This window comes from Copadichromis virginalis, linkage group LG13, assembly GCF_057382275.1.
Source record: "Copadichromis virginalis isolate Kocher_CV1m ecotype Utaka linkage group LG13, C_Virginalis_male_GT1.1, whole genome shotgun sequence".
Taxonomy (NCBI): domain Eukaryota; kingdom Metazoa; phylum Chordata; class Actinopteri; order Cichliformes; family Cichlidae; genus Copadichromis; species Copadichromis virginalis.
The window spans coordinates 26041336-26058529 of record NC_140630.1 but is presented as its reverse complement, the minus strand read 5'-3'; the positions used below and the strand labels follow the sequence as shown (position 1 = coordinate 26058529).

General features: G+C 41.8%; 1 protein-coding gene across 1 annotated transcript in view; it reads right to left on the bottom strand.

Annotated features, from left to right (window-relative positions):
• The window catches only part of LOC146695792 (cadherin-23-like), a 63033-nt gene extending 46091 nt beyond the window's left edge, over positions 1-16942 (bottom strand). Inside the window, exons 1-2 of the mRNA XM_085478559.1 lie at positions 16892-16942; positions 14752-14830 (exon numbers count right to left, since the gene is read on the bottom strand). Of these exons, the coding sequence (XP_085334685.1) occupies positions 14752-14830; positions 16892-16942 (130 nt within the window). The remainder of the gene's footprint in view (positions 1-14751; positions 14831-16891) is intronic.
• Positions 16943-17194: the final 252 nt, after the last annotated feature.

Below are 17194 nucleotides of genomic sequence, written 5' to 3'. Positions count from 1 at the left end.
CCCAGCTCTAGTTTAAGGCACGTACACTACTAATGTCCCTGTTAGCCCGCTTTGGGGAAATTTTTAAAATTTCATTTTAACATTTCCCCATCAGTGAACTGCGTGTACCAAATTCATACATGTAAGAATTCAGTCAACAACTGGCCTGCATTAAATGACCTGTATTCAAAAATTAAATTTGAACATGCTAGCATCATAGACAGGTCACATTTAACTAAAACTTGTTATTGAAATCTTAAGCACCACAACATTTAACATGTATCGCTTTCAGTATGGCACAACTCTGAACGAGAGACACTCACACGATTGGACTGTGCATGCCTCCTGTGTCAAATTTAATGCTATGTTTGTTATTTGCAATAGCATTAAGACATTAAAGCATTTGTTTAGGATGCTCTTTTGCTATTTCCATGCAGAAAACTGATCGTTCAGTCTGCACCTGTGTGGATGGTCGGAAGCACCTGCTGCAGTACGCACACTTAGAGGGACTCTTTTGGTGGCAATGACAGCGAGAGCTAAACATTTACAGGTGTGGTTACACTTCACCATAGTTGATACTGAAGCCTTTTGCACATATGGCAGGGTGTTTTGTGGCACACATCAGTGTTGTGTCTGAAGGAGAGGGCCTAGAGAAAAATAAAAAATGAGCTCTTGAATTTATTTGGTTTCAAGGCTAACATTACTCCAGTTTTGGCAGATTACAAACAAATGTATACTGGATTTACTTTAAGGTCTATTCAGTAAAAATGAAACAGATCTGTCTGAAATACTATTTGAAGTTCTGGCCAGAAATTTGTTGTAGCTAATCCCCCGGTTTTGTCCTAATAATATAAATCAGTCATAGTTTTTGTAGCTTACCAACTATTACTTCTTTTACTTTACTTTATTCTTCTTTTTACATTTTGAGACATGATTGCTTTTCATTAGCTTTTGCATGATTAAACTAACTTCCTTTAACTATATGACATGATAAATGCTATTTTCCCTTTTTCTGAAATCCTACATTCACAAGTAAGAACACTGTGAACCTTGACCTACACTTTGAGCGGGATTAAGAAACATTCTCTTTCAGATAGGTTAGAGTAATAGCTGAGGTCTAGACTTCAGAGAAACATGTTGAGGTAAGTCTATAGTATACAACGACTAGGGGTCAACAGATTAACCCATGCCTGCGTTCCCCACTCCCCAGTCGGCACTCTATTATTGCCCTATATCTAGTCTGGAATGGAAGGGAGGGAAACTACAGAAGAATGAACATTGAGGAGAGGAGCCAAGCTAGCAAAGAGAGCAAAGCTTTGGGGTAATTGGCCTGGACTGAGGCCAAAAGGTGGAGAGTAGGATGTAGAAGGCACAGAAACTACTGCTGATCATATCCAGCCTACATAATGAATTTAGTTATGTAACTGATGACAAGTGGCATCTATCTATCTATCTATCTGTCTGTCTGTCTGTCTGTCTGTCTGTCTGTCTGTCTGTCTGTCAAAATATAAAGATGCTGACAAGGATTAAAACCATCATAAAACCTATCCTTCAGCTTCGAGACTACCTTATTGATGAACTGCACAATGACTAGTGAGCCAATAAGCCAGTAAGTCTGATGTTTTCCAAGCTGTTGGCTAACATTAGACTTAGTGGCTTATTTGCCTTAAGTCAAATATAATACTTAAAACCCCCCAAATTTTTTAGAGGCAATCGCTATGATTAAAACAAACCAAAGAAACACAAGACCATCAGTATGAAACAGCCCCTCATGGTCAGCATTAATAATTCCTATGGTCACCAAAATGATTCCCAACATTAATTTGACCAACAATCATTTTGGGCCATTTGCTAAAACGGCAGATGCTCTTATTTTTCTTTGGCCGACAGTCCTAATAGGTCTGTGAAGGTTCTCAGTCATCCAGGTCATCGTAGTCAAAGGAGCTTGCAAAGAAAAGCGTCTGGACTTCTTTAAGTTGCTTGAAGACGTTTCACCTCTCATCCGAGAAGCTTCTTCAGTTCTAAGGTCAAATGGTGGAGAGTCCCAGATATAAACCTAGTGGGAGTAACCCCCCACAGAGGGACAAAAGGACCCCCTGATGATCCTCTAATCGCCTGAGCCAAGGTGTGAAACTGGGTGTGGGTCCCAATAGGCCAGAGTTTCGGGTGTGTTCATTGTGAAACCTGGCCCCACCTTATCATGCGAATTCCTGAGGTCAGATGGCCCAGGATGTGAGTGGGCGTTAAGGCGTCTGGGAAGGGATCTCAAAACTGGATTATAGATGGCAGAGAGTTGGTGTCGTAAACCACCGCCTCTGTTCAAAGATGGCCGCTCACAGTGGACATAGATGGCTTCTTTCACTCCTCTTTCAAACCATCTGTCCTCTCTGTCCAAAATGTGAACGTTGGCATCCTCGAAAGAGTGTCCTTTATCCTTAAGATGCAGATGGACTGCTGAGTCTTGTCCTGTGGAGGTGGCTCTTCTGTGTTGTGCCATGCGCTTGTGAAGTGGCTGTTTGGTCTCTCCAATGTAGAGGTCTGAGCATTCCTCGCTGCACTGTACAGCATACACCACATTGTTAAGTTTGTGTTTTGGCGTTTTGTCTTTCGGGTGAACCAGTTTTTGTCTGAGCGTGTTGCTGGGTCTGAAATGCACCGGGATGTCATGCTTGGAGAAAACTCTCCTGAGTTTCTCTGATACACCGGCTACATAGGGGATGACAATGTTGTTGCGTCTGTCCTTCTTATCCTCCCTCGCTGGTGTCTGGTCTTCTTTTCTGTGCCTCTTTGCTGACTTTAAGAACGCCCATTTAGGGCGTTTAGGGCGCCCAGACACCAGCGAGGGAGGATAAGAAGGACAGACGCAACAACATTGTCATCCCCTATGTAGCCGGTGTATCAGAGAAACTCAGGAGAGTTTTCTCCAAGCATGACATCCCGGTGCATTTCAGACCCAGCAACACGCTCAGACAAAAACTGGTTCACCCGAAAGACAAAACGCCAAAACACAAACTTAACAATGTGGTGTATGCTGTACAGTGCAGCGAGGAATGCTCAGACCTCTACATTGGAGAGACCAAACAGCCACTTCACAAGCGCATGGCACAACACAGAAGAGCCACCTCCACAGGACAAGACTCAGCAGTCCATCTGCATCTTAAGGATAAAGGACACTCTTTCGAGGATGCCAATGTTCACATTTTGGACAGAGAGGACAGATGGTTTGAAAGAGGAGTGAAAGAAGCCATCTATGTCCACTGTGAGCGACCATCTTTGAACAGAGGCGGTGGTTTACGACACCAACTCTCTGCCATCTATAATCCAGTTTTGAGATCCCTTCCCAGACGCCTTAACGCCCACTCACATCCTGGGCCATCTGACCTCAGGAATTCGCATGATAAGGTGGGGCCAGGTTTCACAATGAACACACCCGAAACTCTGGCCTATTGGGACCCACACCCAGTTTCACACCTTGGCTCAGGCGATTAGAGGATCATCAGGGGGTCCTTTTGTCCCTCTGTGGGGGGTTACTCCCACTAGGTTTATATCTGGGACTCTCCACCATTTGACCTTAGAACTGAAGAAGCTTCTCGGATGAGAGGTGAAACGTCTTCAAGCAACTTAAAGAAGTCCAGACGCTTTTCTTTGCAAGCTCCTTTGAGTCCTAATAGGTGTGGAACACTGAAAATGACCACTATCGGAAGCAGGAAGACAATGAAACACAGGATCAATAACACAGAATATTGCAAAAAGGCCACATGTAATCAATGTAATAATCCTGCAGTAACCGCTAGACCCAAGTATCTTGTTAGGAGAAGTGTAGTAGTGTGTTGTTGTAAGAGTGTGCATGGGGGGGAAAAAACACAAAAAAACTGCCACTTTGTGTTACGCACTAGTGACACTAAGCTGACACAACATTCATTGCAACATTTCTTTTTGCCTGATGGGAGAGGCAGGCAAGTTGATGTTGACAACAATTGTTAGAGGTGGTGGGAGGGTAACGCGCATCAGGGACTTAGACCCACTCAGTGTGGGCATCTTGCCTCTAAATTGCTTTGTCAGCTTCAGTGGCCTGACTAGAATGCCAATCTTCTCCAACAGCCGCCCCTTGCCCGGACGACTGGGTGCTCACCTGGCCGAGCGGCTATCGTGCATACACAAACACGCGCATCTACAAAAAGCTCTAGAGTGCCGTGCTGTAATGTACATTTGCGAGATAACAGCAGGCTGCTGGTTGTACTCTCTGCATGCATCCGTTAAGAGGCTTTGACTCATTGCTTCAGGTTCCATTGAAGGGGCCTTCCACCTAGGCACCGCTGTGTTGAGCTTGACCAGAGAGACAGACTGAAATTACACAGGGTGACTCAGAGGTGCCACTGAGAAAGAAAATATAATCATAATCTAATTGCTGATGCAAAGTGTTCTCCAGTGCTCTGCTAGGACACAGTGATTAGACCCCCAACGGATGAAAATTGCTGTTCAAAGATACACACGCACCCAAATTATACACAAATAGCAATAAACTCTTTATTTGAATTTTGAAATTCAAATTTGTTACTTCAATTTGTGTTTTGTGTGTGTTAATATTTTGCCGTTTCAATTTCAAACTCCTAAGAAGAAATTCAAAGATTTGTGTACGTGTGTGTGTCAGAGTGCATCTAGTGTTAACCAGGAGAGTTTGACTCTGTGATGTGAGACTCCAGGGGATTAGCCATGCTCTCACATTACCAACAGTACTGGACTGGAAAATGAGAAAGCATGGCATGATTTTGTCTAGAGTGGGCCTGCACACTCAAATTCATCCACTCACGCACACACCTCGAGAAATGCCCACAGGCACTGAGACACACACAAACTCACACAAGCAGCTCTTATTTTCTGGGAATTTATAATGTGCTCAACAGCTTCAATGGCCAATGCTACAATTACAAAATAAAAGAAATCCAAATAATTTGCCACTTTTGAAGAATCTCGGCATTACCAAAGAATAGGTGGAAAACACGAGTGTAGATCTCATATTATGTATTGACAAACACATTTACACCCTTGCATCATTAACAATGGAGTGAAGGCTTATTTCCTGAGAACAGTTTTGTTATTGAAATTCACTCCCTCACAAACAGCAAAGGAGCGAGTGTAGACACAGGGGGGAAAACATGCTAGTGATTCTGGGCGACTTCCGTGTTCTAAGTTGCAAAAGTGGAAAACTTACACGTGTAGTTATTATGGGAGGATTGCCCTGGAAGCAGAAGATATAAAGGATCTGATCTGATGAGTTCAACTGGGTGTGCGACGTGTGGATAACAATGACTTTCTCCAAAACTCGAGCTTTTGAGGACAGCCGAAACAGGACTTCTCCGAGTGTAATCGCCATGACTAAGCTAGTGACAACTGTTTTTTCTAGTTGGTGACAACACCATGGGGGCGCTGGAACATTCTAGTAATGTGATATGGCAAGCAGCCAGTGCTTAGAGGCTCGGGGCTAAGATTTTGTGTACTTTGCTAAATGTACACAAATTAGTGTCACTTTTAAGGATTACGCCTACAGGCATTCATATTAATGATGAGGTTTTAGTTATTGTCTTCAAACTACACTCGCTTCAAAATCTAAATGAACAGCTTCTCACTTACACTGATTTGCTTATGCACGTGCTCATCCGTGCATTCACACAAACCCTTTAGTGTATGACAGCTACTAGTGCATATGCATGTGCTCCTGTGTGTCTGCGATGTGAAGTGATAATGCCATTGGCAGACAAGCTGCATTTCATGAATACTAAATGAATTAGTTTCATCAAAAGTTTTTTTCTTCAGAAAAGATTCAAGGACAAGTATTGTCTGAGAATGTGTGGCAGATGAAACCGACTTCTGTTTGTAACCACAGATCACTCAGGTTGACACAGCTAGTAAGATGCACGTAAGCGGTCTTTGTGCTTTGACCCTTCCTGCCACCTGAAGCCCTAAAGCCTAACTTATGCTGTAACCTGATGTGCAGCTCCAGAGACGTGGGTCCCCTTCATTGCCAGCAACCTGTGTAAATGCTGTTAATGGTGTTGGCCATTTGCTAGGCTACGTTGCATGCTCTGCACAGGTTCTACAGATGTATAAATTAAGCTTTACTTTCATGTACATACAACCCACTTTGATTTTAAGTGGGCATCCCATTTCTGTCAGTATATTCAGCAGCATGTCTCACTTTTTGTACATAATAAAACATACTGCTGTAGAAAATAAAATAAATCTGTCAGCATGACTTAAATGATAAGTAATAAATGTGAACTTATGGAAAAAGTACTGAAAGCTCATTGCCCAGACAGCTGTAATTATAAATAAGATTTTTTTTTTTTTGTATTTTGCAAAAAATGTCCTTTTTCTGGACGCATTGTAAAAAAAAACCAAACAATAAAATCTCATAAAGTTCTATAGTTGATAGTGAAAAAACAAGAACTTTTCTGTCATTTGATTCTTTATCTATTATTTCACTGCAGTATGAATGGGAATGGGGAAGGTATTTATTAGTAGGAAAACTTAGTAAAATATAGTTAAAAGTCTAAAATATATGCCCTCCTTCACATTTTCCAAAGCTCTCAAATGAGCCAGACCAGAGTCTCTGCTAGGCCAATTCTGACCCCCGGGCCTTTTGTTTGACACCCCTGCTCTAAACATTTAGACAAATGCTGCTTTTCCAGTAACGAGTGGGCGGATTGCTGAACAACAGTGGAATTTTTTTCCATAGCAGTACTTATTGACTTGATTTTACAACAGGCACTTGCAGCCACTTATCTTTGAATGTGCTTAGTGAATCCAATGAGATGTTAGCCTTTTGCGCCTCTACCAAAAGAACTAGTCAAATTTGCTTGTTCTGTGACATTGCACATGATCCCACACCCATCGACGTGACATGATCAGGCCAAGCTTTTGGCTCTTCTACCTGCAGCTGAACATTTTCTCATAGCTTAGTTTTTTATTGACTTATGTGTGAAAAGTGAAATTAACAGCTAAGTAAGAACAACAACAAACAAAAGAAAGAGGAAGAGAAGTACAGTTTACCTCTACCCTGCTGGCCAACAACAATACTGTTGGTTTGGTAACGTTACAAATAATTGAAGACACAGTCATCCCATGACCATTGTTGGAAGTGTGTGGGTGGAATGGGAGAGTGTCCAACTGCAGTTTGGACAGGGCATAAATCCTACTTTATTACATATTTATTAGGAACAAACAGCATTAAAACATTCTGTGCGCTTCCTCCAATGACTTTAGCTCAAGATGCCACTGACCTAACCTAACCTCAGACCAACACAATTCTCATCCTGGTCACAGATAAATGTATCCACGATCTACAATCTTCAGGTCTCATGAAAAATAATTAGGCTTACAGCTATTGATTCCTGGATTTGGTCTGTCAGCCCAAGACGTCACAGTCTCTTTTCAACTGAGTATTGAACTGGCAGTGTGGTCTTATCGCTAGTGTGTGTATTTGAAGTGTATTTGTAGCAGCGTGTTTGCGAAAAATCTTGTCGGTGTCTCTCAGTGAGACTAGGCTAGACTGATTTACCCTATTATCTGATTTTTTGCAGCGTGCTAGACAACACAAAGTCAGTTTTTGCACAGAGTACAAAACAGCAGCGGGTTAGAAGACAGCAGAAGAGGAAATTGGATTTGACATTGGGAAATGCTGTTGTTCACAAGCCAATAGCTTAGAATATCACTTCTTAAGGCCAGTGGTGTCCTCTTTATCCAAAGGGTAAATGAACAGAACAGCAATTGATAAACCTCCAGTGTATGCTGGAAATATAACAAAAGCAAAATAGACCTTTTATTACAATTAAAATACAGACCAATAACTGAGATCAATAGTGGAAAAGAATTTGAACAGCTGTGCAGTTTTTGTGCTCTTTCACGATGCATTGCTCTGCTAGCAGGGGCTGATGCCTTTGAGGAGGGTTGTTGCCATGCGGGGTGTCCTTGTTCTTCCACCACATCCAGTTGGCTAGCACATGTCAGAATAACATCCACAAAGATGTGAGCATCATGTCCTCACAACGCAGCAGATTTTGCATCGTAAGGAGATGATCAGTATTATTGACTTCACATTTTAGTTGCTGTAAAGCTGAGGCTGATCACACCATAACAAAGTGAGGCCTGGACTTGGCTGTGATTGCATTTGATTGCTGCACTCTACTAGACTTCACTAGTCCTGGGATTGTGTCACAATCAGCATCCCGCAGACTATCTGCCTTCCCTGAGAGATTACATAGCACCGGGCTGTGGTGAGCCTCAGAGCGTCTAATTGAAAACCAGGAGAAATCCCCGTGATGCGACAGTGACAATAAGAGCTCCCTATAGAATAACAGGTATTAGGCTTGTCCATATTACAACATGTCTGCTGATACAAGTTAGGCAGTAGTCGCATGGAATCAGAGCATCAGGGTGTAGCAGTACTGAGAGATAAAGATATGTGGGGAAAGACAGACAACGGGAAATAATCGCCTTTACAACTTATCAGTGTGTCCAGGCAGGAAATGGCATGGCCGTACCTGTGACACCGCTTTGCTGAGGGCAGGCTAGAGGATGCCCCCCTAATACTAAGTGCAGTGGACAGTGGACACCTGTTCTGTCTCTGTGTCCATAGGCAAATGTGTACGTGCAATATGTGGTCTTGCTCTTCAGGTTCCTGACAGACTTCAAAATACCCAGTGATGATATTGTAAATCTGTACTACTTTAGCTGCAAATTAAATAACATCTTTGCTGCAGTTTCCCAGCACGAAGACGCTACAATGAGAAAGGAAGAATGGTCTAAAAGGAAAGAAAAGTGTAGCGATGGAAGGAGCTTAGAGTGGGATTAGTTGTGCTTGCATGTGACAAAAGCGATAGAACCAAGCACACAAAGATAAACAAGAGGCTGATATGAAAGGCTTGGGGGATGTCCTTTCGTTCTGTGAGACGCAAGGCTGACTTTTATTCTGCTTATTCTTACACTATTATTACAGCGCAGAGGAGAGGCTACAGAAACTTTACATAAGCTTAACTCTTATCCTAACGGACAGCAGTATTTTTGGGGCAAGACTGCTTGCCTCAAGTCCTCTATAATAGAAATCACAGAAAGCAAGACAGAAAGTTATTTTTAGCAGGTAAAATATGTTCAGTAGGTCAATATTGGGTATTTTTTGTATTTCTTAAGATGAATACTGTGCTTTAATATCTGTCTGTAAGTGTGAAGTAGGTGATCTGTCCGAGCATATATGTGTGCAGATAGACATGAGCATGTAGCGAGTAGACATTGTGCTAAAATGAGTCCATCTGGGCTTTAGAGTGATAGTTCCTCAGGTCATTGGGGGTGTCATTGAGACTGACTAGTGTTGTCTGTGTTTCCCCCCTGTCGTCCTCAGGGATGGGTTTGAGCAGATGATGGCTGACGTTTTGGGATTGTTTATTGCCTGAGTTGCTGTCCAAAAGCTATGATGTAATGCTATAGATGTGAATAATGTAATACAATGCTATGGCAGAAGCTCATTGGTGTAGAAGCTCATCAGTCAGAAACACCCCGGGTTTGTGTACTCTTTGATCTTTACCTTTCTTTTTAGTCGCAATTTATTTATGTGCTTAGTTTCTTCTTTAGCTCTGCTGTAGCTTGATAGCATAGCTGAGCATCATCTCAGTGATGACAGAGGTGCAAAGCTGTTATGATCTTATCTTTTAGAGGGATTAATCTGACAAATCTTTCCAAAGATCTAACAACTTGAGTCAAAGTTGAGATGCTAGCGTTAGAGGAGAACTGTCATGGGAACATGTAATCTGATATTCCTGAGAGGAACAGGAGTCACAGCAAGCGGTGAAACAAGACTAAGCACGCAGATATTTGATTCCAAAGACATCTGGGTGCCAAGTATCCATCCAACCATCCATCCTGAGGTCAAATGTTTTCATACAGAAACACCTGAAGCACAAGCTACCCCAAGGAGGAGGAGCCACAGATCTACTCCCTAGTCTCCTGAATGACTAAGCTTCTCTTTCTTCTTCTTTTTCTTTAAAAAAAGGTTTTTAATGTGTATTTAAATTTTATTACATGGCAGATGTGTGACTGAATAAGTAGGAAGAAGGACCACTAAGAGTAATCAATAAGGATCTGCTGCACAGCTTTCCCAAATAAAAAGCCTTGCAAAAATGACAAATACAATAATCGCAAAAAGGCATGCTGGACTGATTTTATTTCAATTCAGCATGCCTCTCAGCACTAAGGAGCATGCTAACATGATTACTACAACGTGAATTAAGTATTGTCTTTTAATCTTGTTTGCAGGCACATTGCATGGTCAATGCTGCTTTTAAGCTGCTTTTAAGCTGTTTTGATGATTATACTGCACGCCCCATTTAAGATATGCAGGAATCAACATCATTAAGTAATAAATGCATGAAATAAAAAGTAACTTGTATATTTGGAGCGACTTTAGTACCACTGACAATGATGAGCATTAAGTAATTTACCGACCATCAACTCAGAAGAAAGATTGTGTTTTAGCCACACTTAAAAAAACCAAAACTCTGTCAGGAGTATACATGAATATGTTTGTTTGTTTAAGGCAACAGCCACTATAGGTGTGCGATAAAACCTTTCTTTCTCATTTCCAGTAATTGAGGAATTGTTGGAGCATTTTGGGTCAGAAAACCCCCCACAGATGTTTAGAGCAGGAAAAATCCAGTGGATAGTTCAGCAGTGGGCTATTGCTAAAGTGATATATAATGAGAGCAGTGAGTCAGAGGTCCAATAAGAGGGCTAAGTCTCACCCTGTGGACAGGGGATTTACCATCAGAACCGCTACCCTGAATCTCCATCATAACAAAAAAATAACAACTGCAACACTGCGGGCAGAGCGCTGCTGTGATTCTATCTCATGTACACATCAAATCCCAGATACACTCCTCTGATTGGAGGAGGGAGAGGAAATCCTCATCTTGAGTACCACAATCATTAGCGTGAATCACAGCTGCAATTAAAACCTCGTTTATCTTAATTACTGAACTAATGAGACGAGTCCCGCAGGAGTGAGCCGCAGTCTCAGAGGACACTCGGGGTGAGGAGCGGGAAGGCAAGTGAGGAGTCATGCAGAGTCCCACTTAAGTCTGCAAACAAGCACGCCCTCGCACCAATCTGAGCAGATAGACAGAGGCATATGTGTAAGCGTGCATGTACAAGCACACACATATAGAGGCTACACACACATATATCCATGCAAAATGCATCATCATATAACCTTACCCTCCCACCTTTATCTCCTAGCACTACATCACCCTTCAACTTCCATTATCTATCAAACTTATAATGATTTTATCAAGCCTACAGACTCCATCTCCATAAGGGCTTAGTGCGGTGCTATAACTCTTGATTTTGCAACGACCGGGAATACATCGCACCACCTAATTAATGTCTTTTTAATGCTTTTCTCCTCCAGAGCTTAACTCAGCCAAGCTCAACTTTGCAACAAGCACAACACACACAACAATACAACATGTGGCAGCAGACGGTAAGTAAGACTGAGTAGGTGTGTGCACTGAATGGGAGCAGCAGGTTTATGGTGAGCTCAGTAAAGAAGTGGGCTGGGCAGTGGCCTCTCTGTCCTGAGCATACAGCTATCAAGCGCACACACTCACAAATAATGCATGGCTGCGCACATGCGTGGACAAAGGGTCAAATTCCTTCGTTCAGCTGTGAGATTGCGCAGTGACTCAGCAGATGGTAGAAGACTGAATATCTTTATCACCACAAATTCCCATGGTGTGCCAAGCATATCAAGCGGTGCCAGCCCTTATCAGCCAGCTGGCAATAGTGGAGGCACCGATGTCCCTCCATCCTGGCCATTCTGGGCTCAACAGGGGGCAAGCAGAGTTTAAAGGATACAGTCCACAGACGGTTGTAATCCTCCCAATGGGTGTTTATTTTCCACCACGCAGATCAATGTTTCAGTCCTGAAGGATCTTTGAGGGATTGTTCGTCCTTCAGGACTGAAACACTGATTGTGGTTGAAATAAACACCCTGCAGGGGTATTAAAGAAGCATTGCAGCAGTGGATGGACAACAGAGTCAAAAGTGTTTGTGTGTTTTATCTTAATAGAAATAGAGATGCTTCATGTCTCTCCTGATTAACTATGATTCAGGTTTGTATTCTCAAACAGGCCGCACAAGTCTGACTGATACGCTCAGCGGCTGTGATGCATACAAGCAACACAACTGGGTCAATTACTCAGATATAAATCATAATTTAAATTGACTATTTGCCGCTCACAGAAGCTTTGTGACAGTCAAGAATAATTTATAATAGTGCTGTCAAAATTACTGCATTCTTTTTTGTGAGTCAATTGTAATATCTGACACATTAGAAAGAAAAATGAACACAATTAGCACGGCTAGATCACTTCACAAGTTGTGTAGGGTTCTGTAAATTGCACAGGTGGCTCACCGTCCCCGTGTCAAAACAGGTGTTAATGTGCATCAATGAGGAGAAAAAAAGAAACAGCTGAGGGTAAACTGATGGAACAGTCATCAGGTAAACTTGTTTTCCATTCTCTTCAGATACGATGTCAACAAATAGCACTAACATTAAGTTAATGTGCAGTCAACTCTCGATCTGTCTGTGTCTGGCCTGCATCCACTTCCATGAGTTCTGCTTTTCTGGCACATGAAAATACATTCATATCCATGTGCACAAAAAAAAGTCTGCCTTCCAGTAATTAACTCTATAAACATTTGTCCAGGCCAATTACCCTGGGGCAACGTCGAAACTTAAAACGAGCATGCTTAAGTTTAAAATAAGGAAATGGACTCAAGCAAGATGGCGTCACAGTGACTACTGATTTGGAGAAAATTAAAAAAGGTTGATTAGCTGGGTATACCGGGCAATATGATTACATTTCTCTCAATAAATATTACTAAGTATTCATTCAAGCCACAGGACTGTGCAAAAGCCTTCAGCTACCTGTCATTTATTTATCATTTGATAGGAAAATAGGAGATAAGTGCATCAATTTATAGAGATATTAGACAGTCAACATGCTTTTAACGAATTCGGCAGTGTGTTTGGGATCATCATCAAGCTGAACTGGCAGATATGCAGTCCCAAACCTTGACGGAGCCTCCACCGTGTTTTACAGAGGGCTGCAGACACTCACTGTTGCACCTCTCTCCTGTGTAATTTGATATACTTCAGCCTTTCTCACAATAACCAAAGAAAGTCTTTGAAAGATGTTCAGAAAGTCTTGATAAGTATCGCCTCACGAGCTCTTGAACAACAGTCTTGCTACTTTGAAGTAAAACATAAAGAAATGAGTGGTGATTCAAGACTTTTGCACATTACTGTAAGTATGGGTTATTTATATTTAATGTTAATATTCACTTCCACTTATTCCACTTAGAGGAAATTAATTCAATATTAATTCCATGCTTTTTTCAGTCTTAAAAAGGTAATTTATTGCAATTAATCCCAGCAAATCTTTTCATTAATACCTTTTCTTTTAAACTGATTAAGAGTTGTAGTTACAAAATAATAGCATCTTAAAAAAGAGAGTAATTGACTACAGCAGGAGGAATTTAGGATATTGTCATCATTATGTCATTAAGCTGTTCTGAGTTATGCTTCCTGCATTAAGAGCTAACTGTAAGATAAATTGGCACAGGTGTAAACATGACAGCTGAATCATTCACTTAATCTAGTTATATTCATAATACTGGGGTGCATTTAAAGTTTATCCTGTTACATAGTCAGTCAATATTACTCTTGTTGTAACTTCTCCCAGATATCCATCTGCACCTTTAGCGCAAGCTTAACAACGAGTTTTACAGGATTACGAAGCATGTGAAGCCAGTTTTACAGAGCAAAGTGGTGCAGTGGCGCATAAAGATTAAGACACAAAGCTACAAAGTGTGTGCAGAGTTAATACGCAATGCTTTTGCTGCATGCCGTTAGTACTCATAACAATAATTATTTCACGAAATCTTTATATTAATTTGATTCCTTGAGCCTCGGAAGGATGAATATAGTATTCATGTCATTACAAATACCTGTCTATCCCCAGATACGGATCAACACCAAAGTTTAACTTTAAGCAACCTTGCCCCAGGGTCAATCTGTCCACCAACTTTCATGAAGTCAGTTCAGTTTGTGAGATATCTTCCTGGCAGACAGACAGACAAAGCAACTGGCAGGCATAAACATCATATCCTTGGCAGAAGTAAGAAAACTGAGTATTTAATGCAGGATCACTGCTTCATCCTTATCAGCACCATACAAGCTGTACAACTCCAAAGTAAAGCTCTCAGATATAGTAACACCAACACAAGTCAGGGATTTCCGAAGTGAGCTTAATATGGCGGTCATTTGTTTTGGCCCTTTATCTCAAATCTAAAACAAAATCTTAAAGAAAACAAAACAAAAAAAACCGCAAACGGAGACGACAACAGAAAAATCGTGGCATCCTTCTCGTCTGCCGAAGGTAAAATTTGTCACGCTGACAAATCATAATCCTGTTTTGATGGCACAAGCCAACTTAAGAATGATAACACAAAATGAAAGCTGACTTCTGCATAACTGAACCAAAACAGTGATTAATAAATGCTCAGAGCCAAGCCTATTCTCCAATTCTGAGGCGCTCCTCTCTGCTGTTATTGACTGTTGTGCTTGATGAGACTTGTCTATTATTACTGCGGAATTATGATAAGAGGTGATCGATTCCCCTCTATGTGCTGCGGATGTCAGATCGATTATGTGACTCAGACCTGTGATGATGGTGTAGCCGATTCCTCTTGGTCGACCAAGATCCTGGTCAATGGCTGTTATCTTCCGCACTTCGTATCCCTGCAGAGACACACACGCACGCACAAATATAACCTGTAAGCTGCATGCAGTCTTCACAGACACATTTTTTTAGTTGTTGAAAAGTAGTTTCCACTTTAATCAGAGAAAAAACAATAACATCAAACCCTTGGGACACAGTTAGCAGTTTTTGCTAAATAAAATACAACTACATGCTATTTTGTCCTCTGCTATGTGCACACAGGATGATAGACGCCTTGAATGTGTTTGAAATCTCCCTTTCTCTTTTCTTCTTTTAAAAATCAGGACAGGATACCTTAGTTTATACCGGTGAATCAAATATCTGTAACCAAAGCATCAACAAGCTAACAGAATATTCCTAGGCATATCAAAACCGTAAATATCCACTTATCTCTCACAAAGACGTGCCCATCAAATTTTAAAGCATAACAGTATCGTATTTCCAATCCTCCTTTGTATCTCTTCAATGGAGAGGGTGGAAAAAAATGTAAAAAGTGCAGGCAAATCACAAACTATTTTTTCTTTATGTGTGTTATTAGCATTTCATTGGGGTTTATTTCTCCTTTCATTGTTTCGAAGTTCCCCTGCTGCGTCAATGACTCTGCTACTCAACAAAACCACAGTGTGACAGCTGAAAAAAGAGAAGAAAAAAAATCAAAACGAAAGACAGAAAGCTATTTGAAAAGTCTTTGATCCGCTGAGCTTTCTCAGCCTTCTTGCCTCAATCAGACGCAGCGGTGGTACTTAAAAACCCCTGTGCTGCAGTGTGAGATTGAGAGACCTTCCCTTACTTACTTCCTTCTCTCCTCCCTCCCTCCCTTACTCCCATCTCAGCCCTCTCACTCACACCCGAGCAGGCTGCCTCCCATTGATCCTGCAAATTGTGTCTAAGACGTGTTTATGCTCCATTTCTGCCAAAGCATCTCCTGTCATTGACCAATTACAGCAGAATCAATTACAAGCCTTTTAGAGAGACTGATTCGCACCTATCACAAACTGAGGGGGAAACACACCCACACACACACACAAACGAGAAAGATGCAGGGACATACTAAGAGAGGAATAGAGAAAGTGAGTGTGGAGAAGTGATGCTGAAGTAATATGAGCAATATTCTCGAGCTGTCCACACAAGTGCAATATGTTCAATCAAGCGTCAAAGATACAATCCCTCCCCTCCTTCACACACATGCAGACACACACTAACATGTATACACTGAACCTCTTCTCCCTCTTTTCATCCTTTCATTTCTAGCTATACAGTGCATTACCCCCCCATCCTCCTCTCCTTCTCCTCATTGAGTTGACAGCCAAATTGCGTTTGTCCTAGAAGGGGCTTAAACGTCAGTCCGAGCACAGATTCACAGCTATAACAGCTAAAAACCCTGCCCTGTGATTTCATCTGAAAATAATAATAATAAAAAAAAGCATTTCTTCTACTCCTTTGTCAAACTTTTCCCTGGATGACTGCTTGATTGGCCCAGGAATAAAAGAAAGACAGAAACAGAGAAACAAACAGGCCGCCAGAGAGGGAAAGGTAGAAACAGAGCGTGCGCACTTACACCTTTGAGAAATGACCTATGACAGGGACCCAAGTTTGATATCTCTACGTGTAAATGTCAAGGGCCTTGAGAACAGTTGACACTCATTCCGTCACTGTACGCCCTCGGCTTATCACCACCAAACACTGCATAATGGAAATGACACAGAATACCACATGAGGTCATTGAAGGAGTGTCTGTGTATAAGTGTGGTGCTGCTGCGGGCTTGTACTTATGTGTCTGGCTTTAAGCACTGTTGTAATCCTGTGTCTGTAGTGGGGTCAACAGGGCTAAGTAATAGATTTCTGATTTTGGCTGTGTATCTGCCGTGACCTGCTCTTACATTGTAACTGTAATAGGATTAGACACTGCCCCCTACTGTTAGAGGTAAGAGATGAGGCACTCCGAGGCAGTATTACTGAGGATTAAAGCTTCCAAGCTGCTGTGATCTGGAATCCACTTACTAATGTTAACTTTACAATCCAATGTAATTGGACTCTTTTTAAAAAAATCTTCCCTCTTATTCCCTCATCTAACTTTATACCTGGCTTTTTTTCTTCTCTCCGGTCACCTTTTTCTCATTCCACCCCGACATCCTATTCTCTTTCCATACCCTCACACCTCCCCCCTTCCTCCTATTGTGACCTTCCTGGTGACAGTTGATGAATCAGAGAGTCCGGGAGACACCGGGCTTCGACTCCGTCACGCCCCGTTAATATGCATGCAAATGTAGCACTTGACATTTCTACTACAGCGCATTCGGGCTGGGAACGAGGGACGTGCGGGTTGTTGTGTGAGTCGGGGGGCTGATATGGGTGAGAGACTGGGGACGAGACAGAACGAAAAC